The 25,477-nt window shown below is 35.8% G+C and overlaps 1 protein-coding gene across 6 annotated transcripts in view; it reads left to right on the plus strand.

Annotated features, from left to right (window-relative positions):
* The window catches only part of MAST4 (microtubule associated serine/threonine kinase family member 4), a 227,359-nt gene that overhangs the window by 76,229 nt on the left and 125,653 nt on the right, over positions 1-25,477 (plus strand). For 3 of the 6 annotated variants that reach the window (XM_088130318.1, XM_088130319.1, XM_088130322.1), the window contains 2 exons: positions 13,084-13,158; positions 17,812-17,843. In XM_088130318.1, the coding sequence (XP_087986444.1) occupies positions 13,084-13,158; positions 17,812-17,843 (107 nt within the window). The remainder of the gene's footprint in view (positions 1-13,083; positions 13,159-17,811; positions 17,844-25,477) is intronic. The other 3 variants (XM_088130320.1, XM_088130321.1, XM_088130325.1) reach the window with 1 other exon arrangement.

Raw genomic sequence — 25,477 nt, forward strand, 5'->3', positions numbered from 1 at the left:
GAAGGGCAGCCCTATGTAGATCGCAATACAGTAGTTCAATTGAGAGGTGACCATGGCATGAATGACTGCCTGATTAAGGGCCTCCTGGTCCAGGAATGAGCACATCTGAAGTATCAGATGAACCTGTGCCAAGGCCCTCTTGGCCAGAGCTCTCACTTGTTCTTCAAGTAGGAGCTGTGAGTCCCAGAGGATAGTCTTGCATGGGGAAGTGCAACCCCATTAAAGTCTAAAGAAGGAATGTCCCCAGAACCAAGGGGGTCAAACAAATAAAGCTACCCAGTCTGGTCAGGATTGAGCCCGAGTCTTTCTCCTGATCTAGGCCCGCACAGTCCCCAGGCACTGGGTGAGGACTTTAAGGAGAAAGCTGTAACATTTGGATTAACTTCTGATCTTAAGTAACCTTTCATTATGCATTTGAGCTGAATGACAATTACAGAAGTTAATATTTATAATTCAGAGGAGTCAAAGTCTTTTAAAAAAATTATGCCATATTCATACTGCTTTTGGTACAGTCAAAAGAGTAACCACCTGTTGTGAAGTAAGGGGATTTACTTTGACAGGCTTTTGTGAATACTGAAATTGTTGCCTTTACCATAGTTTAACAGTTGAAATTAAGTGTTTAACAGTTTGAATGAAAATATGTTGATAAGAATATTGACATACTCCATGGATAGAAGCATAGGGAGAAATATAAAGGCCAGGCATAAAAGAAGATTATAGTAAATTTTCAAATTTCTCTACAAATAAAAGGAGGAAGGAGATCTTTTAAAAATAGTTTCTGCTTCTCATTACAAAGATGAAGGATTGATATAAATACAGTGCAATACATAAAGACATTTTCATGCCAGTGGTATAAATTCTCATGAATGCACAAAATCTATGCAGTTTGCATAACTCTGTGTCTATCAGTGAAACTGCTTTTGTGTGTGTGGGCATTTTAATTGACATTCAAGTATCCAATGGTACATTATCACTGGGAGACAAGCTGAATATATTTGCTCCTTTATTTTTCAGATATGGAGAGTGGGAGTAATGGTTCAAGGCTTGCTTTTGTAGGACAAGTAGGTAAAAAATAGTGGTGCTGAAAACTGATGGCTGTGTTTCTGGATTTCAGCTGTGTGATTTGGGAAGTGGATTTCATATGCAACTCATGAGTTGCAAACTGCTCACCTTTATATTAGTAGATGGATTGCTTTATAAGCCGTGTAAGATGCACCAGTAAAAACAACAATGGAAGATGCAAGCCTTTGTGCCATTCCTATAAGTGTGTGCAACAGTAGCTATGGATTATAGTGATCTACACACTCAAAAATATCTGTCTGAAGACATATTTATTCAAACCAGCAATCAAAGTTGCTTTCCAAATGCAACTGAATTATGTACAAAAGATTAAAAATAAAAACATTCTAGACTGTTCATTACATGGTTTTTATATGCCTGGTCTTAGGACTTTATGGCAATTTCATATCTTAGTGAGAAACAAAGTTCTGCATCCTGAAACTTAACAAAGCAATTTTGGGACTGTGTTTTTGCTGGGAGGATTAGTGTTGAATATATACAGATATCTCTCTCCATTACTATATTAAAATATTTTTATATCTGAGGAAGTGAGATTAGAAGAAAATAGGTGCTTAGGTATGAAGTTGTTCTTTTGGTTTTGATTCAGCAATGATCATTTGTTTAATTGCTATTTACTTCAGCAACAGTACGGAGAATAAAATTGATAGTAACAAGAAAAGATGTGCTCATTTGACCTTTTAAAAAATGGATGAAAAATGCTTTTTGTGACCAGAATAATAAATGAAGTGCTGTTCTTACACTGGAGTAGCACAGAAGGCCTGTTTCAAAGCTGTATATATACAGCTGCATATATGTGGCTTTTACACACATGTGGCTTTTACAACATTACTAAAATTAATGTCCTAAATTCTCTCTGATAGGTACTTGAGCATCTATATTTAATTGCATAGACACATTCTGTAATTATAGCTGCATGTTACTTATAGCTGGTTAAAAAGTAAATTTTAATGTTCTTTAGCTAACTATATGTGTGTATACTGTATATGTATGTATATGTTTCTATTGGCACTGTGCATGAAGTAATTCAGCTTCAAAACATGTTTATTCTCCTTAATGTTAGTAGTGGCCCGTAGGTAGCTGTTTTACAAATCCCTAATGCCAATTAGCCAGGACTTTGGATAATGTATTGTTTAAGGCCATATCCAATTCCTTAGAATTAGGTTTGTCAAAAAGTAAGTGGTAGCTTGTGGGTGGATAGTTCTCCTCTGCTGACATTTTTGGCTTGGTTTTATCTTTATTCTTTTATTATTTCTTTTATTTTATCCCTGTTTTTTGTTCTTACTTTTTAGTACATCATGGTTGTTTACTTTCATATCTAAAAAGAAAACTATAGGTGAAGTAAATGTGAGTCTGTCATTTTAAAATCTCCTTTGCAACTTTGGATATGCTAGTTGTAAAGCTGAATTTGGGGATCCTTTAGCTTTCGCTACCAGATTGTGTGGGATCAAGAAATAAACTCCCTGCAAGACCAAATACAACTTTATTTAGATTGGCTATAGTAACATAATCTTGCAAGTCTCTTCTCCCTTTTATAACCGTGTGAATTAGGAAGGTGTCTGTATGAGACATTTGTGCACACTTTCTACATGTCCCAGACTTAATCTGTGTTTTCCTTTTTATCTCATTGGTAATGGTTCTCCCCGCTCTCCCTCAAGGCTATTCTCTTTACTCTCAGGAGTTCATGGCCTTTGATGTAATTATGGCCTGTACAACATAGTTGTACAACATAGTTTCTGGCCCCACATGCTGGTACAGGCATATCTCAAGTTTTTGGTTGGATGGAATGGAGGTTTGGAGATGGAAGAACTGAATATAGTTCATTTCTCATGGACTATCTGGTCAGAATTAAGTGCTGTGGCAGAAAAGGAGAACCTGTTATGTCTATTCAGGAGGCTGGTAGATCCAAATGATTTTCTGGTGGCTTCCTGTCTTGCATACTGGCAAGTCTGTTGAAGTCCTGGTTAACCATTGGGATAGGGAAAAGCTCAGACAGTTGACAAGCTAAACTTTCTCATGCAGCCCACAAGAAGTTCACCTCACCAATCTCACCCTATCCCAGTGCTTAGGGAAAAAGCCAGGTGTTGCGTGCTTTTCAGAAGGTTAAAAGGTTGGGAGCCTGCTGAACTTCAGGGGGAAGAGGGTTCCGTAGGACAGGCTGCCATGGATTTATCTGCTCCAAGCCAGCTAGCAAAGTTCTTTTGAATATTGAAGGTTCTATATTCTAGCATACAACGTGGGGAAATGGACTATTTTAGGACTCACTATGAAAATTTGTCAAGCAAATTGCTCATATGTTGATTTTAGATGAGATGATTAAAACAATATGGGTAGGTAAACACATTTTATGTAAACTTTTGAATGACAGAATTACTTTTGGTCATTAGGGCTGATAAAAGAATTGGAGCTGACGATGCATTGATTGGGAAAGTACTCTTCTTAAAAACAGAAATTCATAGTCAGGGGATTCTTCTGGCTCCTGCCTTAGTTCTGTATATTCTAGTGCTAACAGGAACTGCTGCCCAGCTGAGGCTACATTTTCTATTCCAGTACAGCTTTAGTTAAACTAGATTTCTGTGATGCATTCTGATAATGCTGTCAAGTGTATTTGGAAACCTCAGTTGGTCCAGAACACTGCAATCTGTTTGTAAATAGAAGCTGCATATAGAGAGCCTGTGACTCATTTACTTGAAGAACTGTCCCAGCTTCTGTTTGGTTTCTGAGTTCAAGCTCTTTGGAATGCACTCCCTGTGTAGTTGAGGAATCCAACATTTTTATTAGCATTTAAAAAGCCAATTAAAGCACATCATTTTGTACAAGCTCTTAACTTGATTTTAACTGGTAACTTTAATAATTATGTTTGTTTTACTTGTTTGTCTTAATTGTTATTTTTACGGTTTTAAAATATTGATTTTAAATTAGTTTTTGTTGTAAACTGCTGAGTGACTTCAGAGATTAACAGTGTATAAATTAAATTCAGTCAATTCAAATCTGGAATGCTTTAAGACTGAATATTTGAAAGACTGCTTTCTGTAAAACGAATTTGTCTGTCTCTTGAGTTCATCTTCAGAAGCCTTCTTCTGGGTATTGGTAATTCCTGAGATCTCTGAAATCTGTTGGTTGTGATTAAAGAGAGGATCTAGTCCAAAGTAACAAGGCCTTAGAGTTATTTGAGGCCCCAGAGCCAGTTCCCAAAATCAATGGCATGGTGTCATGCCATTCTGAGATGTGGAATACATGAAAACTATAGTGTAACTGGTAAGATAGGCTCAGTACAGTTATAAAAAGAAAGAACTTTGCCAATCATACTCTAAGAAAGAAAAAGAAAGAAAGAAAGAAAGAAAGAAAGAAAGAAAGAAAGAAAGAAAGAAAGAGCCAACCTACAGTAGATCTATCCGCAAGCATTACCTGGTTCCACTCATTTTGTACCCTTGCCCCTTCTACACCAGCCCTTATTTTTCCCCTTCCTTTTAAGTCTGACCTCTGATCACTAAAAGATTTTTCACACCTGACTTAGCCTGAATAAGACTCATCTTATGTTCTAATTAACAGCATTTCAGAAGTTGGTGAAGACCTCCCTTATTTTTTAAAAAATCAATTTATGTTGATTTAATTTTTTTGTTGCTTGTTTCTCTTCATGTGTTAGAGATTGTATTGTTTGCAATGAGCTCCTATAGCTCTGTGGAGGGTAAGTGCGACTGAAGTAGCTCCTCCTACTTTAGCCCTATTCCTGTTGGGCTTTTCCTTTAACAAGGTCAATAAATAAAGTGCTTGTTTAATCAGACTTTTCTCTTCTTCCTTGAAAAATGCTTTGGAGAGCCAGAGCAGTGCACAGCTGAATTTAGCCATCTTCCTTATTTCTTCTGGGCCAAAGTGCATATTAGAAGCTTGTACATCTGAACAAAATGTGGTTTTACATCTCAAATTAGTTGTATCTGGATACACCTTTAATTTCTATTGAGTTCTCACTTTTGTTGGTCTAACAGGGAAGAGTGTATTTGCTTGCTTTGCTTAATGTTTTTGAAAATTTATCATGTCTGCCAAGTTTTCTCAAGGCTCTTTATTTGTAATTGTCTGTCCTGCTATTATTAAAGCTATTAAGCTTTACAAAAGGGTTAACACAATTCCCATGGGTTTGCTGTTTCTGTAATCTAGTAGCCTCATGTAACAGAAGAAAAACCTGCTACATTAATAGCTAGAGTATTTGGCATTTGGCCAAACTAAATGTCTGTAGCCTGTATCGTACTTCTCATTAACGACTTTTTGTAATTGCACCAACATTTCTTGATAATGTGTACAATATGTTACCAAACTGACTATTTAGTGCTCTGTTTGGAAGGAAAGCATAAACTTAATGTTCCTTCATGTCAAATCTATTATCAAGCAGTATGCCTTTATAAAAGAATCGGAGGATATTTTGAATGGGATTACATTGCATTTTTAGCTCTTCATTGTGGTCTCTGTGATTCACACGTAGGGGTTATATTACAACACAGAACCCTGCATGGAACCTTGTAAAGCTTACAGAATTGTTTGGCTGGAGCCCCCTCCCCTCTCCTCCCCTCCCCTCCCCAGAACTAGGTGCAGCTCCCTCTGAATGCGTTCAGTTTGTTTTCACATATCACATGTTCAGCATGTTTGTCCTTAAACTGATCATTGCTCTGTTTTATCAAACTTCTTCAGTTTTTTAAATTAGGTTTTTTTTTTGGTATGTTCTTTAATTATGTCTCAGACTTATGCTCTTGAAGGATTTTTGGGTTTCACAGAGAACTTGGTGTTGTTCCTGAAAGTTTAATGCAGTGTTGTCCAAACTTGGCCACTTTAAGATGAGTGGACTTCAACTCCCAGAATTCCCCAGCCAGCCATGCTGGCTGGGGAATTCTGGGAGTTGAAGTCCACTCATCTTAAAGTGGCCAAGTTTGGACAACACTGGTTTAATGTATGGTCAAACCGAGGCTTTGGTGGATGCTTGGAATGAAAGGGTAGCTGAGGCCTTAGATTGGATTGTGGCCTCTCTTTTCTTGTGGATCCCAGAAGTTTTACAGTACAGCTGAGGAAGGTGAAACAGGCCAAGAGGCTCCTAGAGCACTGTGGAGGTTGGCAGGGAGTGAAACCAACTGAATACGAGCTAGAGGTGCTATCAGACCCTACTTCATTGCAGTAAGGGTGACAAAGCATCAATAATTTTCTGTCTTTATTGTGTCTGTCCACCAAGAACCATCTGGCCGCCCTGTTTTGAGTGAACTGGTCCTTTCTTGGGAAGGGGAATTTGGAGACTCATTTACAGGGCTGTTATGAGGAATATACTAGGCAGCTGTTGGATAAAGTCACTTAGATTAGCTTCCAGTTGGACTCTGCCCTTGATGCAGATTCCATGGAATTGAATGAAACCCCACCTGGCATTGTTATCTGGGCTCAGTTTGACCCTGTTACTCTTGAGTTGTCAGGGTCCGTGAGCCTGGTCACCTGTGTGTTTGATTCATGCCCCTCCTAGTTAGTAAAGAAGTCCCAGGAGGTGATGTGCAGTTGGGTTCTGGTGATGGTGAATGCATCCTTGAAAGAGAGGGTAATCCCACTGATGCTTAAGGAGATGGTGGTTCATCCCCTCCTCAAAAAACCTCTCCATTTTGGACAATGTTCATCCTGTTTCCAACCTTTTGGTTGTTTTATCCTGTTTTTGTTTTGTTTTTAATAGTTAACCACCCAGAGTGGAGCAAGTAGTGTACTCTCCTCCACTGTAGGTAAATGTATAAACTTGGTTGATATTACTGTTTATTTATTTATTAAATTTGTATGCCGCCCATCTTCCTCAACTGGTAACTCTGGGTATAGTTTATTTCTAATCTAAATCACTGTGTTTTATTTCCACATTGTTACACTTCTAATGGCTATGCTCTTGAGTTTTTCATTTCCTGATAGTTTGCCTGTCAACTCTTAATATACCCTTTCTAGTGGTAGTCATCTCAGGTAGGAGGACAAGCAAGATGTACGTACTGTGGTATGATCCTTCATACTGTACCTGGTCCTGCATACAGATGAAGGACTGCATAGGGATGAAGGACTGCTATTGCTTAAGATCTACAACTTGTCATTTCTTCTTTAATCAAAACCTGAATCTCCTTGCATTCTGGTATGACAGTTACTTCTTTTGGAAGGTTTGTAATGAGTTATTGCTTCATAAGCATCTGACCTTCCTCTAGTAAGAAAGGTTGTTCCAGGTAAGGTAAACAGCTGAGGTACTTCTTGGAGGGGCTATTTGTCAAATCACACTACTTATCCTTCTACCCTGATACATATGCTTAATTTTTTTTCTTCTTTTAGTTAATTCCTTTACATAAATGTTGCTACTTGTATATTTATTAGGAACTGAGCAGGGAAGCGTGCATACTCTAAGGAAGGTGATGTGCTGCTCACCAAAACTTTAGCCTAGATTTATAAAGTTCTGAATGGTTTGTACAAGTGCACAGCTGATTCATTTAGTACAACACACATTTAATCCATAAGAAACCAATTTTGCTCTGATTAGGCCTTCTAGGCTATATCTAAATAAAAACAGTAATTATAACTGGGGGGAAAAAGTGATTCAGGGTTTTATATTGAAATTCCTATACATTTAAAAGTATTGTAAAAATTATAATATAAAATGTTGAATGAAGCGACTTTAGAACATTGACAACAAAACAGAGAATATTGGAATATATTCTAGGATACTGAATCTGGCTCTTAGGAAAGAGGTTAATGAATAGAGTAAACTAGATCATGTGATTTGTAGAAGTCCCTATGATACTGGAATAAGCTTTACCATTTTACAAAGAGGCAGTAGTGATGCCGCAAACTTGTAACACTCTGCTCAAAGAACCACATTTCTTTTAAACTCTCAAAATAATCCAGAGGGTTATCAGAAATACTGCTTTTATTTTTGTCCATAAGAAATGCTAACAGGTAGATCTAGTGAATAGATTTATATTTTAAAGGCAAAACAGAATATTTTGAACACATTTATTTCTAATTTTGCCACCATTCTCCAAAGGATGTAAAATTAAAAACAGAAATAAAACTCATAAAACAAATATGAAACATTGCAAAACGATTAAAATAGCTTAGAAGCATCAAGTAAAAGAATCAGAGACTAACATACTATATGAACACTGAAATCTATCATAGCAGATGAAACATATAGCAGCAGAAAAAATAATTAAAAGAACAGAACAAAAAGATATTTAGTAAATGCCAAAATAAACAGAAAGATGCCAGCTGGACTTTTACCAGCCTAAATTGGTAAAAAGTGCTTCATGCCATAATGGTCTTCTGAACCTCAATGGAGAGGGAAACTACAAACAATTGCAAATTATGAACTTAATCTTTTAGAGATTAGAGAAAAAGAATCCTATCACATTTGGCTGAGGGTGCATGACATTTTGTGAGGTGTTCTGATTGCCGTACTCCTGCCTCTGTCTGTCTGTCTATCTAATAAACAATCGCATGTTCCAAATCAGCTATATAAATTAAAACAAATACACAAACTCCCAATTCATTTGTCACCAAGTGAGTCATTTGAAAAGATGGAGAGATTCAGTGTAAACAGATCACTTCCAAAATATTTCTGGTTTAATTTTTAAAATATTCTAAATACAGTGCAGCAAAAAAGTATTTAGTCAGCCACCAATTGTGCAAGTTCTCCCACTTAAACAGATGAGAGAGGCCTGTAATTTTCATCATAGGTATACCTCAACTATGAGAGACAAAATGAGAAAAAAAAATCCAGAAAATCACATTGTCTGGTTTTTAAAGAATTTATTTGCAAATCATGGTGGAAAATAAGTATTTGGTCACCTACAAACAAGCAAGATGTCTGGCTCTCACAGACCTGTAACTACTTCTTTAAGAGGCTCCTCTGTCCTCCACTCGTTACCTGTAGTAATGGCACATGTTTGACCTTGTTATCAGTATAAAAGACCCCTGTCCACAACCTCAAACAGTCACACTCCAAACTCCACTATGGCCAAGACCAGAGAGCTGTCGAAGGACACCAGAAACAAAATTGTAGACCTGCACCAGGCTGGGAAGACTAAATCTGCAATAGGCAAGCAGCTTGGTGTGAAGAAATCAACTGTGGGAGCAATAATTAGAAAATGGAAGACATACAAGACCACGGATAATCTCCCTTGATCTGGGGCTCCACGCAAGATCTCACCCGGTGGGGTCAAAATGATCACAAGAACGGTGAGCAAAAATCCCACACGGGGGGGACCTAGTGAATGACCTGCAGAGAGCTGGAACCAAAGTAACAAAGGCTACCATCAGTAACACACTACGCTGCCAGGGACTCAAATCCTGCAGTGCCAGACGTATCCCCCTGCTTAAGCCAGTACATGTCCGGGCCCGTCTGAAGTTTGCTAGAGAGCATTTGGATGATCCAGAAGAAGATTGGGAGAATGTCATATGGTCAGATGAAACCAAAGTAGAACGTTTTGGTCTAAACTCAACTCGTCGTGTTTGGAGGAGAGAGAATGCTGAGTTGCATCCAAAGAACACCATACCTACTGTGAAGCATGGGGGTGGAAACATCATGCTTTGGGGCTGTTTTTCTGCAAAGGGACCAGGACGACTGATCTGTGTAAAGGAAAGAATGAATGGGGCCATGTATCGTGAGATTTTGAGTGAACACCTCCTTCCATCAGCAAGGACATTGAAGATGAAACGTGGCTGGGTCTTTCAGCATGACAGTGATCCCAAACACACCGCCCGGGCAACGAAGGAATGGCTTCGTAAGAAGCATTTCAAGGTCCTGGAGTGGCCTAGCCAGTCTCCAGATCTCAACCCCATGGAAAACCTTTGGAGGGAGTTGAAAGTCCGTGTTGCCCAGCGACAGCCCCAAAACATCACTGCTCTAGAGGAGATCTGCATGGAGGAATGGGCCAAAATACCAGCAACAGTGTGTGAAAACCTTGTGAAGACTTACAGAAAACGTTTGACCTCTGTCATTGCCAACAAAGGATATATAACAAAGTATTGAGATGAACTTTTGATATTGACCAAATACTTATTTTCCACCATGATTTGCAAATAAATTCTTTAAAAATCAGACAATGTGATTTTCTGGATTTTTTCCCCCATTTTGTCTCTCATAGTTGAAGTATACCTATGATGAAAATTACAGGCCTCTCTCATCTTTTTAAGTGGGAGAACTTGCACAATTGGTGGCTGACTAAATGCTTTTTTGCCCCACTGTATTTTAAATTGGCCAGCTTTTTTCAAAAGCTGCTAATCTTTTTTCATATAAAAGTCATAAACATTATAGAGACTGTTTCAATGAAAGTGCTGCTTTGTTGCCAAGCAATACCTCTGCTGATTTTTAAAATGAAAAATAGAAGTCCATTCCAATTTTAGGGGACACATACCCTCTCCAGATCGAAGAACCATCCATTAACAATGCCTCCATTTTGCTGGCATGGGCTTTAATTTATTGGTTCTCATCCAGATCGTTATCACAGGCAAGCAGTGTTGCAGAATACTCACTTCTAACTACCTCACTAGGTGTTGATGGAGTGGGAAAAAAGAGCTGCATTGTGTATTATTGTACATCAAATTCCTTTCAGCAGATTTTTCCCTTATATTTAGCTTAATATAATTGTTAAAATAGTATGGGAATGAAAAGGGAATGAATACAACAGCATGTGAATGCTGTGGTGTCTGGGAGAATCAAATAGCATTCCCCTGATTTTTATCTGGCAAAGATCATTCCCCAGAGTGACCAAGTCAGTTTCAATTAGGCCTTTGCAGTGCTTTTTATTTGATGGTGAAAAAATTATCTACAGTGTATGAGCGGGTTTGTTACAGCATCTGTATGTAACTTCTTGTATCAGCGGTGTCTTTCCCAGGATCATGTGACTCTACTGGGCAGCAGAATGACTGTAGCTTTTTCCTTTATATTGGAAAATTCATAGTAGCATTATAAAAATGCATAGCTTCAAATGGCCATGCTAATGCCTATTTTGGAATATAGGAGATGTTACAATTTAAAGACTTGATTATTGTATAAGATTTCACAATAAATAAATAGATGGATAAATAGATTATTTTTCTTGCACATCTCGCATTTTATTTATATATAATTTATACTGCAACTACAGGTCATAACATCTAGCCCAGCATTTTTTCTCTTATTGTCTCATTAAGATAGCCATGCAAAATATAATGTTGAATATCCTTCACTTGACCTTGACCACATGGACGTAGACAAAATAAAGGTAAATAGTCATTCTGATTAAGTGTGTCAGAGCAATGAACCTTTAAAAAAGTTGTAGATATCAGTATAAATAATCAATGATATTGGCTTAATTAGAGCTCAAGAAAGTATATAATCCATGTAAGTTATAACAAACATCTTGCCTTTTCAAAGTCTTATTTAAGGAGATCCAGGTAAGGTGCCATGATTCATATAAACAAATCTGTATCTTTTTTTTTTTAAGCTCAAATATCCTGGTTGCTCCTTGTCCAACCAGTAAAATATCAGAGTCTGTAGATGCATTATGTGATTGACTGTGGCAAAATCTGTAAAGTTTGTAAACCTGGAACCATAAGTTAGAGATCTTACCAGTTGAATCTTAAAGCAGAGAATAGGCATAAATATTGCTCATTAAATGAATAACTTATATATAATTACTATCAGACCAATTTTCTTTGCTGAATATCTCCCTCAGTCTCCACTGAAACCAAGATTAACATTTGCTATCCTACATAACCCAATTTGGCAGTTGCTAATGCTATAGTTAGAAACCTGTGCTGAGTCCATTTACTTTGCCGCTTCTTCTCTTTCCTTCCAACTTCCCTAGCATTATAGAGCCCTCTCCAGAGAGCTAGGTTTTGCATAAAGCATCCAAAGTATGATAATTGGAGTCTGGTCATTTGTGCCTCAAGTGAGAATTCTGGGATAATTTGTTCAATGATCCATTTGTTGTTTTTTTGACTGTCCTCTGTATTTTCAGGAGTCTTCTCCAACACCAAAGTTCAGAAGTGTCAATACTCTCCCTATCCTGCTTCTTCATAGTTCAACTTTTGCTTCCATAGAGTTTCACAGGGAATACTATTACTTGCACAATTCTGATCTTTGTAGGTATGGACGCATCACAGCATTTGAATATCTTTTCCAAACCTTCCTGGCTGTTCCATCAAGTGCTAGTCTGTGGTGTATTTCTTTACTGCTTGTTCTTTACTGTTGATGGTTGATCTTAAAAGGCAGAAGCTATCCACCACTTTGATATATTCACTGTCAGTTGTAAGGCTGGTTGTTGTACCTGTTGTCATTAGTTTGGTCGTCTTTGTATTTAATTTTACCCCGTTTTTTCACTGTGCTCCTTGACATTTATTACTAGAGCTTGCAGATCCTTTGCATTTTTGGCTATCAGGGTAGTGTCATCAATATAGCACAGATTATTGATGCTTCTTCCTCCAATTTTAAAACCACACTCATCTTCTAATCCAGCTTCTCTTAATATATATTCAGCATATAGGTTGCATGAACAAGGGGAGAGTATACAGTCTTGTCACACTTGTTTGCCAACTGGAGCCAATCTATTTCACCATGTTCTATCCGTACTATATATATATATATATATATGTTTCTCATGAGGCCAATGAAATGTTGTGGGATTTTTTTTTTAAATAGCTAGACATAAATGATATAATCTGTCCTTAACTGAGAAGTATGAAGGTGTTTGGCTGCAGAGGGTGAGTTAAACAAGGGCTTAAAACTAAAAAAAAGTCACATGATTTGGTTGAATTGTGCTCATAGCAATTACATTATAATAATACTTGGTACCTACATTTGTTCAGTATTAATATTGTCAGATTGTCTTATTAAATTCTTAGAAACATAGTTAAATATATTTTAGTTAAATACTCTCCCTTTCCCTTTTCCAATCATTTCCATTCCATCCCTTCCCATGCTTCATCTTTCCCTGTCTTGTATTCCCCCACCCCCCAACACATTCTGTTCACTGTCAGGAAGGGATACCCCCGAAGAGCCATTTCAGCTCAATCCGGCATCGCCAGCGGCTAGTGGAACCAGCAGCTACAAAAGTGAGTGGACTAAAGGGAAATTTAAATGTATCAAACAAGGGAAATACTTCATGGCTTTCATAAAAGTGTGCTGGATATTTTACATTAGCACTGTTGTTAATCATAGGCAGCTGGTGTCCTTTGGGGACTGTTGGACTAGTGTAAGTTACTGTGAATACAGGAGTCCTTCCAGAAGCATTTGATTCCAAAATCACATCTGTAGTTTTTGGATTACTACTGAAGCTAGCCTTATACAAGAAATCCATGTTAAGTATTTAGGAAGGAAATGACATTTTTATGGATTATTATTATTGATTTGCTTTTAGTGAAAGGTCATTTTATCTTGATAGTCACATCCATGTCAAGTTTGGAACAAAAGTGATTTCTGGGGAATTAATGTGGCAATAATTTAGGACTGCAAAAGTATGATTGCTTTATAGATAGTATTTTTTGGAGGCTCTAAAAGAGATGAGCAAGATTTATTTAGCTTAAGAAAATTCTCACTTCTTTGTATTTCTGGTCAGTTTTGTTCTGCTGACATAGAGAAGGGTACAGAAAAGTGTTGGCTCCTATGTCCTTCAGATCTAATGACACTGCAAATGAGCTAGAAAATCTCCTAGATTGAACTATTTTTCTTTAAGGAAGCGTAGATATATGAATTATTACTCAATTCAGTAACGTAATTCAGTAATTCAATGTCAGGTTTCTAATAATTAGTTACATAATCTTGCATAGCCAACAAAATCTAGAAAGTAAAATGGTAATAGTAATAGTAATCTATTTTAAGACATTTTATGTTGTGAAATGTGTGTTTTAGTAATTTGGTGTTTGTTACTTTAATTTGAGAGAATTTTTAAGATTAAACCAGTTTGACAGTCTTTTTATTTATAATTTATATATAATCTTAACACAATAAGATATGACTTATCTGTACTTCTGTTTAACAGAACAGCAATGGAAATCAAGTTTCTAATGGCTCTATAAGTTTTAGTCCAATCAAATAATATGTATTCTTAAATAAGAAGGTCATTCTGAACATTGCAATATTCTGAATAATATTGTGTGCATGTTTTCTTGTATTTGTGTTTTATGTTCAAATTACAATTGATTTTGTGCTACTTCACTGTCACCTTTCAACATTAGTGTTTTCTGATTCCCGAATAGATGAAAGGAGTACCATATATTCTTGTGGATAAGCCCATCCACAGATAAGCCAACCCTCAAATTTTTAACCAAGATACCATGAAAAATGTGCTACCCATGGATAAGCCAACCCTCGAAATTTTCATACATTTTTCAACATATTCTGAAGGACTTCATTTGTTTTCATATTTTGCATCAAGAAATGTTTTCCAGAACAGATACTGTTTGAAATTTTCACAATTAGTTTATCCATGGGTGGCACATTTTTCATGGTATTTTAGTTCAGCTTATCTGCGAGTATCTACGGGTACTTTAGAAAAGTATTAACACATATACTTACAGATAAGCCCATCCATGGATAAGGCGAACTCAATTTTGTGAGTGTATTTTGGAGACCTAAAATTCTTGGCTTATCCACAAGTATATACGGTATTCTTAGACAAAGCACATTTTGAAAGACGTTTCTTCCTTGCAGTAATATACATGTACATTTTAAAGAGGTGGGGGGGAAAAGCATGTAATTAGTATTGTGCAAATCTTTCAAAAGAGGTGCTTTGCAATGTTTAGAAACATGTATAAAGCACTGCAGATGAATTGTTGAAGCAGAACTATCTTTTTCCAGACTCATGGTTCTGGCTGTTGGGACCAGTTTCTGAAGCAGTCATGTGAACCTGGAAAAAGATGTTGCTGCTTTAGTGATTTGAAAAGAAGTGATTTGTATGTACTCCAGTGCATTCTAAAACACCTCTTTTAAGATTTGCACAACCCTAATGGACCTTTATCAGTACTAACTCTTATATTTGTTTGTTTATACCTTTTTGTATTATATTGGTGATGCCACTAGCATTTAAAGGCTTTATTGACTTTAATGCTTAGAGGTATTCAAGGGAAATCTCCCTTAATAAATAATTCATTCTGTACACATAATTGAAATTAGGAAAAAGTTGAGCTTCATGCACTGAGATTGCATTTATGTAGTTCACATTTTATCATGCTATATGTCTTATAACTATCACTAGAACATGCTGAGAAGTTCAGGATTTTAATCTTAATATTCTAAAAGATTTAGAACTTTGAAAAATTGGGTGATTAATATTAATAATTCAATGTTAATACTTTTGAATGACTGATTAGCTTAACTTAATAACTGAAAGTCAGGTAAATCATACTCTTGGTCCTATGTGACATAGGCCTGGTCAGGAGTAATTATTTTGTGAGATTGATATTTCTGCATTCATTTGTTTTTTACACCTAGCTTGCAGTTTTGCCTACTTGAATTAGTGTGAAAAGGAAGGGGAAAGAAAAATCTAATAATTTTGGGTTTTAGTGCTGAACGAATGACATTGTCCCATGGTTGCTAAAGCAAAGCCCTTCCTTCTACCATGCTACATATACCAAGTGATATACTGAAAACATACATGTCCTTTAAAGGAATGTGTGCACAAAAGAACGATAAGCTAATAAAGTTTTCATCCTTTCTCCTAACACTACCTTTTGGTCATAATTGTTAACTTGATTTTAATTTGAGGAGAAAAAAATGCCATCAAGTGTAATATAGCAAAATATTTATGTGTGTTGCTGTAGATAATTTATAATATAATAGGAAAGCACATTGGTCTTATTTGGACATAACACTCAACTGTGATTTAATGTTATGCCCATGAATCTTAGACTGTATCTGTGTTTTCCTCCCTCCCACAGCAGGATGAGATTGGAAGCATTTATTTCCATTTTCAATTAATGTTCTAGCATTAGAATCTTTGGGTGTTGGGCATCATCATCATCATCATAACAGAAAAAGTAATAGAAAATGAAGAAGCTAAAGTGCTCTGGGACTTTAGAATTCAAATAGACAAGCACCTGCCACATAACACCCCAGATTTAACAAATATTGATAAGAAAGGCAAAGAAGTCTGGATAGTGGACATTGCACCTGGAGACAGCAGAATAGAAGAGAAAGAACTGGCCACTTGAAGACCATCAGCACTGACAAAATCATCATCAGTCAATTGCAAAAGGCAGGTTTACTTGGAACAGCTTACATCCTGCAACAATATCTTTAACACCATCAGACAACAACATCTGCCTATCCCAGGTCCTTGGGAAGGACTCGATTGGTGGATAAACATGCCAAATCCAGTCTAACATTCAGCTGACTGTGCGACCAACAATAATAATAATATGCAGAGCCAAACTACGGTTTGGCATGCTTCAGATAAACATTTATTCAAAATAGAAATGAAAACTTTTTCAACTGGTTACATTACAGAAGAGGGCAGAAGAATTTGTTAACCTGTTGCTTGCCTTGATAATTCTAAAACTTTAGTTCTACATGTGTATGCATGTATGTATAAATATACATATGTATTTATATTAAATAGATGGGAAGTTCCTGGCTTTGTTGTGAAAGATCTTGAATAATCCAAAATCCAATGAATAGTTATAGGAGGAGATTATAAAGTTTCATGGGGTGGTATTTTCAGTCGCTCCATATGACTACTCATCTTCCTTGAGTTGGCAGTTGAGGCTGAGGGAACAAACAGTGTCTTTCAATCGGTAATGTTCCTGTTATGAAGTGTGCCATCCTTCATGCCACAGACTGAATAAAAAATGAAAAGCCTTGTAGTCTTACCCTTGTCTTGAGTATCTGAGTGCAGTATGATTGGGAACATTTTCCAGGGTCCCAGAATCTGAAAGAAATAGGCAGAACCATACAGGTTTCTAATTTTTTTTCCTGATTTAATTCACTTAACAGACAGGAAGAAGCAAATTCATCCCAACGTTATTGGAAGAGTCAAGAAGTTTCATTTTCCCGGATAATTGCTTTGCATCCTTTAATGTACAGTTCCCTCTCATTCTAGGTGAACATAGCATAGCAAAGCCTTTTTTTTTTTCATTTTACCATTTTTTTCTAACTTGTGTATGTTATCAAAAGCATTCTAAGTAGCCAAATCATAATACCATATGATGTGAGCCTAACTCATGTGTGTTCTTAACATATGTGTACCCATGGTCCATAATTATTAGCTCTGCTCTTATTTACTCTTGGTCTCAGGACATTAACTGGCATTTTTACCATCCTCAGCTGAAAAGCTGACAGATGACTGGGTGGTGATTTTGTTGCTGATAAACCTTCAATCTCCTTTCTTCCATCTGTTTTCAGTACTAGGCTCTAAGGTCTTCTAGATGAGTCTCTCATGATGCTGTTCCCCTTCTTTCTCAGGTTGTGTCCTTGAATGCTTCAGTGAGTTTTCTGCAGTCTCACCCAGTATCCTATAAATTGTAATTAAACTGCTCAGTTCATTTCAGGTTTATTTTACATATTCTGTATTTTGTATCCAAAATGTTCTTTGTATCCAAAATGTTGTCCCTGGCTAAAATGGTTAAACCTCAATTCCTGACTTTAAGTAAATGATGATGATGGTGGTGGTGGTGGTGGGGGTGGTGGTGGTGGTGGTGATAACAACAACAAGCAAAATCTTATTGTGCATTGGGAATTCATTGTAAAACACTCTTTTCCTATTTTTGCAGAAGGAGCTGAGCCTTCCAAGAAGGGGAAGTTTGTAAGTAACCAATATTTATTTCAATTTCTGTATTCATTGCAAAGGGCCTGACAGATCCTCAGTATTTGTCTTATCTTTCAGTGGCCGATAAACAAAGGTTAAAGGTGTCAGTAGAGAGTGGACAAAGAAAGTTGATAGTTCTTGTGCTTCATTATTATTTTTTCTTTCTTTCCTGGTATAATGTATTGATCTCATATGAGATTATGAGATATTTGCAGATTATGTCATTTATTATGTCATGTTTATTAATTTAGTTGTTTATTCATTTTTATTAAGTTTCATTGTAATAGTATGGATTGTCAATATGAAATTACATCTGCATTATTTTGAGATTGTAGGAAAATTGGTAAATACCACTCAAAATAACAATTCTCACTGGTGCCTATCATATCTTTTTAGAAACTGTGTCTGGTGAATATGGAATGGGAAATAAAATAGCAGCTGGTAGTTGCTTTAATAAAGTGCTGGTGCTGCTGAGCTGAGTGATGAGAAGTAGCTAAAAAACAGTATCTGTTACCTATTGCCACTTAAATAATTTCATCTCACCCCACTCCCATTTATTGCCATTTGCCAATGGGACAGCAAATTTGGGAGCAGGTGCATTGTGTGACAGCCCTGTATCAATAAAACATCAAGCAGAATAATTTATTGGAAACTTCCAAAATGGATTTTTTTATTTATGATTTGCAAAAATTCTGCTTAGTTAATCTGCCTTTCTATGCATATCTCAGATCTTTGGAGGTTTTATTAAATCCTGAAACATACTTAATTAACAGTAGATAAAGATTTTTTTTTTGTTATACCATCGTAGAATGCATTTTTCAAAAAAAGATTTTAAATTATTTTACTAGAAAACTTCGGTGTCCAAACTATAGTACACAAGCTACATGCAACCCTATAGCCAATTTAGGTAGTTGCAGCCCCCTTGGGCTTGTTTCCAGTAAATGATCCTTTAAGAAAATTCTGGCTGAAGTTGCCATTACTTAGAAGTACTTTACATTTTGGGACTAACATTCCTGAAATTAAGGCCATTTTGATAATCCATTTGTTTGCCTGGAAATAATGAAAAAGTGCTGCAAATGACAGCTGAAGCTAAATGCCAACCAGGATTCCCATCTGTGTCAGGAAAATTCAGTACAGACAATCAAAATTATAGTCTCATTCTAAAAACTGTTTCTAAAACTTGTTGTGAAAGCTAGAATGCATTAGGATATAATGCTGATTTTATTTTTTTCTTGAGTTCTTCCTTAGGGTGCTTGAACTATGCCAAATTATAGCAAAATTCAAAATTACTGTGTTACTTTGAGAGTTTAGTTTTTTAAAATAATACTTGGATTTCTTATCTTGATATTAGAAGCTTGTGGGCGTTCATATAAATTGAAAAATAAATAAGTTTACGCACACAGAAAATGTATTAATTGTTCTACTCTGCCTGTATGTAGCTAATGAAACTTTGCTTTGGACAATAGGGCATTGTGAACTCGTCCTGAGTAAGTTCTGTTAGATTTACAGTACATCATATTTTTATAGGGTGGTGCCACTTCAGAGTCCGTATTTGAATTCTGAATTACTCTTTTGCTGAAAGCTGATTTGAATCTAGTTTTCTGTTCAAGTTCTGTCCAAGACACAGCTGCACAAAAAGCTTGGAAATATTATTTTTAACATAATTAAAAAAATACTGTGTAATCCTTCCAAGCCTTGGGAATATAAGTGGTTTAGACCCTGATAAGGTATTCTGGGTTGTTCATTTTGCCACCTCTACTTAGCTATTGTGTAGGCAGAGTCTCTTTAGGTATTTATTGAAATTATCTTTATGTTTTCACTGCTCCATTTCAAGATAGTGAAATAGGGGAGGGAATGGAAGATGCCAAGTGGCAACTGCCATGAAGAATTGGTCCTGTGACCAGCAATAAACGCCAACAATATATTTATTTTTCTTATCCTTGGAAATCCCTGAAACCCCTTCTTTCCCTAAATAGCTTTGATATTATGACATATTACCATGCAGAGGGAAGTTAAGAGTCATTGTATCTCTAATGGCAGTAGTTTAATAAAAGCATAGGTGACAAGAGTGAAAGTTTCTCCCTAGAATATTTCTTCGTGAATCTTCCAGATTGTATGACAACAAGCAAGGCAGGAGAAAGGCACAAGAGGAAATGGCTTAGGACTTACTAGGTTAAAGGTAGGGTAGGGTGTTGAAGATATACTGGGGGCAGTGGAGGGGGTTCCCAAACTTTAGTGCAGTTGATCCTAGAGGTGTCTTAAGTTTGTTCAGAGAAATTCAGAAAAAAAAAATCCCATTTCAAGTTTCTTTATGCTGTCTTTTTGTGGGCAAAATTAGCATTGTATAATCTTTAGGAGCCTAAAAATTACTCTTGGTGGATATATATGCATCCAGGGTCTGTCCTTGCCCCCTGGAAAATTTGGGGACCAGTATTTGAGAAAACTAAAGTGAATGCAACACTACAGTTGCATATAACATCAGCTGTGTTGCTTGGTGAGTTAGGGAATAAACAGATTTTTGTTAGAGAACTAATTATGAAAATATGTTGTGTTTTTTATTTTGTTTGAAATAGATAGAAAATTTGGGCTAAACTTTTAATGTATTTCTCAAAACTAGCAGCAGACCCAAGCTGTTGTTATAATGAAATAAAGTGTTATGAACATGGGCATTAAAATATTTCTTCTTAAAATTATTACACTGAAAAATATTTATTGAAAAGGTAGTTTTGATTCTGTCAGTTTGTTTTTAGTCATTTGAGATTTTTATGCTTGTTGTAGAAATGTCTTATTAAAATATGGCAAATAGGCTTATATTATCAGAATATGGTGAAGATTTTTTTCTGGATAATTGTACAACATGTTTGGTTTCAACACCTTTACAGGCTTATTTATCCTTTTATTAAATCTCATTTTAATGAAATATGTCAAGCAGTCATCTGTGAAAAATTTTCATAGAACCATTTTGTTTTATTATTTTAAGCAGTTTTCACATATAGAAAAATCAGGTTACTGCAGGTTTCCCACATAATAATCATACATGGCATCATGTGTTGGGGGAAAAAAAGTGGCTGATACCATCAGATGAGGTGCTGAATAGAAGACTACACACATGCAATTCTTTTTAAGCTACTTTTTGCTTAAGGCTCACTCTGACATGTTTCCCAAGAGCTGATAAAGGTTGTAATTGATCTTTCCATCAGTGATTTTTGAGTGTGGATCATTGGATTATTTTATGGAAGGAAATATAATGGTAGAAAATATAACGGAATATTCTTATATTTTTCAAAATGCAGAAGTCTGTATTATTTTCTTGTTAACTGTATTGATGCCTGTTCAATATCTGATTAAGTCCAAATTAAGGAAAATGTAGTTGACTTACAGCATTGCAAATTTGTTTGAAATTTCAGTTCTGATGCACCAGTGCTGAAGAGGTCCCTGTGTCAGGGACCCCAGGAGATCGGTTATTAGCAAAGGAATAGTTGGCAGTGGATTCTGGCATTTTATATATTCGTTTATTATTGGCTTTGTAGTTTGGCTGAATAGTCAGCATTTTTAGAATATTCACATGACATAGGATTTGTCTTTCCAAGAAATTAAGCAGTCATTGCTTTCTCCAGCAGATTAAATATTATTTAAACTGTAATAAATAGATGAAAAATCAATTATAATGCAAAGCAAATGCAGATTAACAGCAAATAAATCCTTTGTGAAAAACATCACTTGAATAAGTTGCACATTTGTCTGTTGTGTGCATAATTCAAGCGCTGACTGTTGCCTATTTTGAGGGAATGAATAAAACCATGTTTGAAAAGATAAAGGACTGGAGTCCTCTTGATTTTGTAAACAAAGTTAAATTAAAAAACCACGCACACAAACAAAATTAAATGTGGTTAAAATAATTATATTTCCAAACATGAGGGAAATATAATTTTCCCTCATGTTTTGTTTTGTTTTGTTTTGTTTTGCTTGGAAAACCAACTGAAATAAACCTGATAACATTCTATAGCTCATCTCCTAAAACAGTTGGTGATTTTGATCTCCTATTTTCAAGTAGCACATGTCCAAATATGCCTTACTTATAAATAATGTGGATATTACAAAGCTTTGTTCAGTCTTACAATACTATAGTCTAATCTTGGGGCATCCAGCTGGAATGGAGTTTCAGAAATTCTTGACTAAAGGTTCAGTACCAAATTATTTGTGCCAGAAAAATGTAATAATTCACCACAAAACCCCTCAGTATGCTGCCCATATCCTACTTGCCTATTATACCCTTCCCATTTAAAAACCTACTTAAAGGTTAGCTGATTCTCTGTCTGCCAGGGAACATGCCAGTTCTTCCAATTATTAGTGTCGAACAGTAAAACTGTCCAGGTGGTTTCTACTAAAATATTTTTGTTTTATGTTTTAAATGTGGTATCTCAACTGATAATGGAAATAAATTAACTTTGCTGAACCAAGAATATTAGCATGAAATACAATATGACAAAAACTATTATTTTCTGTGAACATATTGTCTGGTAATAAATTGCTCCTTATTTTTTTATGTAGCAGGATATGTTAAAAGTGAATGTGAACCAACATGTCAGAAATTCTTATCAATTTGAAAACGGCAGGTGAGAACTAAAGAAAGAACACAATAGATTATACGGCCCATTCTGTATTTCTCCGGTCACCCTTTTTTTGTGTAGTAGGTATGTGTTCTTGGAAAAGCGTATCATAAAAGAAGAGAGAAAGAAAGAATACTCTGTAGGTAAAAGGTCTCCAGCAATTGCTATCAAGACTGAATAGATGAAACTCATAAAATTCGGTAGAAAACAGCAAGCAGATATAAGTAAAAAAGAAGTAAAGTGGACCACCTGCCCATCTTATTTTATGTGATACTTCAATGATATTTTCCAGTATATTTGTATGTATGAAGACTGTATTCACTTATATACTTGTTTCATCTTTTGCCTTCATCTTTAAAATGTTCTTCATCTTTAAAATGTTCAGCTTCTCATTGTTTAGCTAGCATGGTGAAAAACTGTGATCAATAGACCAAAAATATCAGGAAGATTAGCTGGGAAAACATCTTTTATGGATAGAAAAATTAGCTGATAGGATATTGGATAAAAAGTTTTCAATAAAAGACATTATTAATCTTGGATTATGTCTCTGCTTGGTGCAGGTATATTTGGTAGAGAAAGTGACCTATACAGTATGTATTAGAATATATTTGACTATGTTTTGTAGAAACAATTCTTAATTATTCACCAATGCACACATTCAGTTTCATATCTACTAAATCTACTACCTTCAAGCCAAATGCTATTTCTCTAGTATGCTCCATTGTCAAATATGTTTTGTTATGTAAAGTTTTCAGTTTTCAGTTTTAATCATATCCAGTAGTACTTCAGTTTTATTGGCAGTAGTATTCAGGATCTTTTTATTGTGAATGATAGGCTATTTTATGAATTTGCTCTATAAAAAAATTATTTAATTAAAAACAAGTTACTAGCTTCCTTTTAAAATATGGTTCTAAAATGGATCTAAGAAACGGCTTTGTTTCAGTTCACATATACTTTGTAAATGTCAATAGTTACTTTTTTTTTCCCCCTCTGGAAATAAAATGTGGTCCCCATTAAGAACTTGATTCTGAAAATGCTCAGTTTCATTTATTCGCTGAATACCAGTAATGAGTTGGTCCTGGATTTAATCAAACTTAATATAATAATAAATACTATAAAACTTGGTGTATATAAAATAGTTACTAAAACCTAATGTTAGCTAGTGTGAATGGACAGTTGTTCTATGTCCAGGTGTTTTAAGTTGTTTCTTTGCAGTTAGTAAATAAAGCAATAAATCCTGAGTGTGTCAGAATACTGCATGAACCTCATAGTTGGTAAGATGTGGGTAATGGTATCTTGGCTTGCAAAGTAATCCCTTGATAGACAGTCCTAGTTTAAATGGGTTATTGCGAGCATGCTTGGGTCTTGAATATACAGGTAGCATACTGACCAAACGTGCAAAATCTTAACAGTTTACAGAGAATGCTGCATTTTGCATGAGGATAACTATAGCTGGTAGCTTAGTGTATTCTTTCTTTATCTTACTAAAACATATTATGTAAGTGGTTTGATTGGCTAAACTCCTGATGGATGGTGGAGGTCAATATTCTGGGGCACCTGTTCATGAACATGTCATATGGAAGATTGCAACTTGCAGTGTAAGAGTAGCTTGTGACAAAGAGCATGTATAAAGAAAAAAAATAGATTATTGTGTGTGTTTGTGAAACTAAAAGGAAAGGTAAGAATATACTACATCTGTATGAAAATGGTCTGATCCTGTGGAATGGAGTTGATGAACGCATGTATGAAAATGAAAGTGTACGTTTAATTATGAATAAAAGGAGTAAGAGGCATATCCAAAAATATGAATGATGTCATCTAGTTTGTTGGATGTGCATATAAAATGGAAAACCATCAATTGTTGATCATTGCATGTTACACTCAAGTGAATGGTGATCGTAAAAAACTAGAGATGCTTTTTGGAAAAAAATGGTGCAACATTTTGAAATAATGTGATTCAAGGGAAAAAGTTATTAGGTAACATGAATAGATGGATGAAATGGAGAGTAAAGAAAAAGTGATTGGAGCATTTGGAGGCTCAAGAAAAAATGATGATGTGACTAACTGCTTAGAAAAAAATGAAGGACCACTTTGAATGAAACATTTTGTGGAAATTAGGTCATTCACAGAGAAAGGATGAGGACTGGATCATAAAAGAAGTCTATGAATGAAGAATGAAGAATTGAGAAGAAGAGAAAGATTCAGAAAGTTGTGGTTGGATGGAAGTCCTGAAAAAAGATGTTGGACGATATTTGCTGCTGTCTGCTTGAGGAAATAACTTATTTTCTTATGTGCTTTTGCTGTGCCTTTTTAATATGATTTGGTGATATATATAACCCTAATAATGTTTCTACTAACTCATGGCTATGGTAGCTAAAGAAGGAGAAAAGACACAGTATCTTAGCTGACAGATTGTGTGAGGTCTCCAGAAGGTTCCCAAGTTCTATTTACTTGCCATCATTGTTTGATTATTAAAGTATTTATTGTTTTATCCCTGATCAGACAGGTCAGTTTTGCTATTTCTGCTATTTTTGCCAACTTTATAATCCATTCCTCCATTGTGGGTATTTCAGTATTTCTCCATTGTTGTGCATATAACCTTGCTGCAGTTACCATATATGAAATCAATCTTCCATAAGTCTTTTCTAATTGATTATCCATAAGTCCCAATAAAAAAAAGTTCTGGTCTCATCCTGATATTAATTTTCAAAATTCTTTGCATCATGAAGCATACAGTATTGTTGATACCTCACCCCATGCTACCAAATGACTTCCCCCAAGGGTAAAAGTTCTCAGCCCTGTGGTATCCCATAATAGAGTAACTGGGGACTTGACCTCTCTCCACCAACTGGAACTGACTGCTGAGGAAGGAGGAGAACCACCGCAAAACGGTGCTCCCCACATGCAGCCAGTTCAGAAGGATGTTATAACTGATGGTACTGAAGGCCACTGGCAGAATAAGAGCAGGAGGTGGTTCTTCCCTTATTCTAGTCTTGCCAAATGTTATCAAACAGAGCAACC

The sequence above is a fragment of the Python bivittatus genome, unplaced genomic scaffold (genome assembly GCF_059951505.1).
Source record: "Python bivittatus isolate LINGU-HERP-01145 unplaced genomic scaffold, Pbiv_v1 ctg000850_np1212, whole genome shotgun sequence".
NCBI classification, from domain to species: Eukaryota; Metazoa; Chordata; class Lepidosauria; order Squamata; family Pythonidae; genus Python; species Python bivittatus.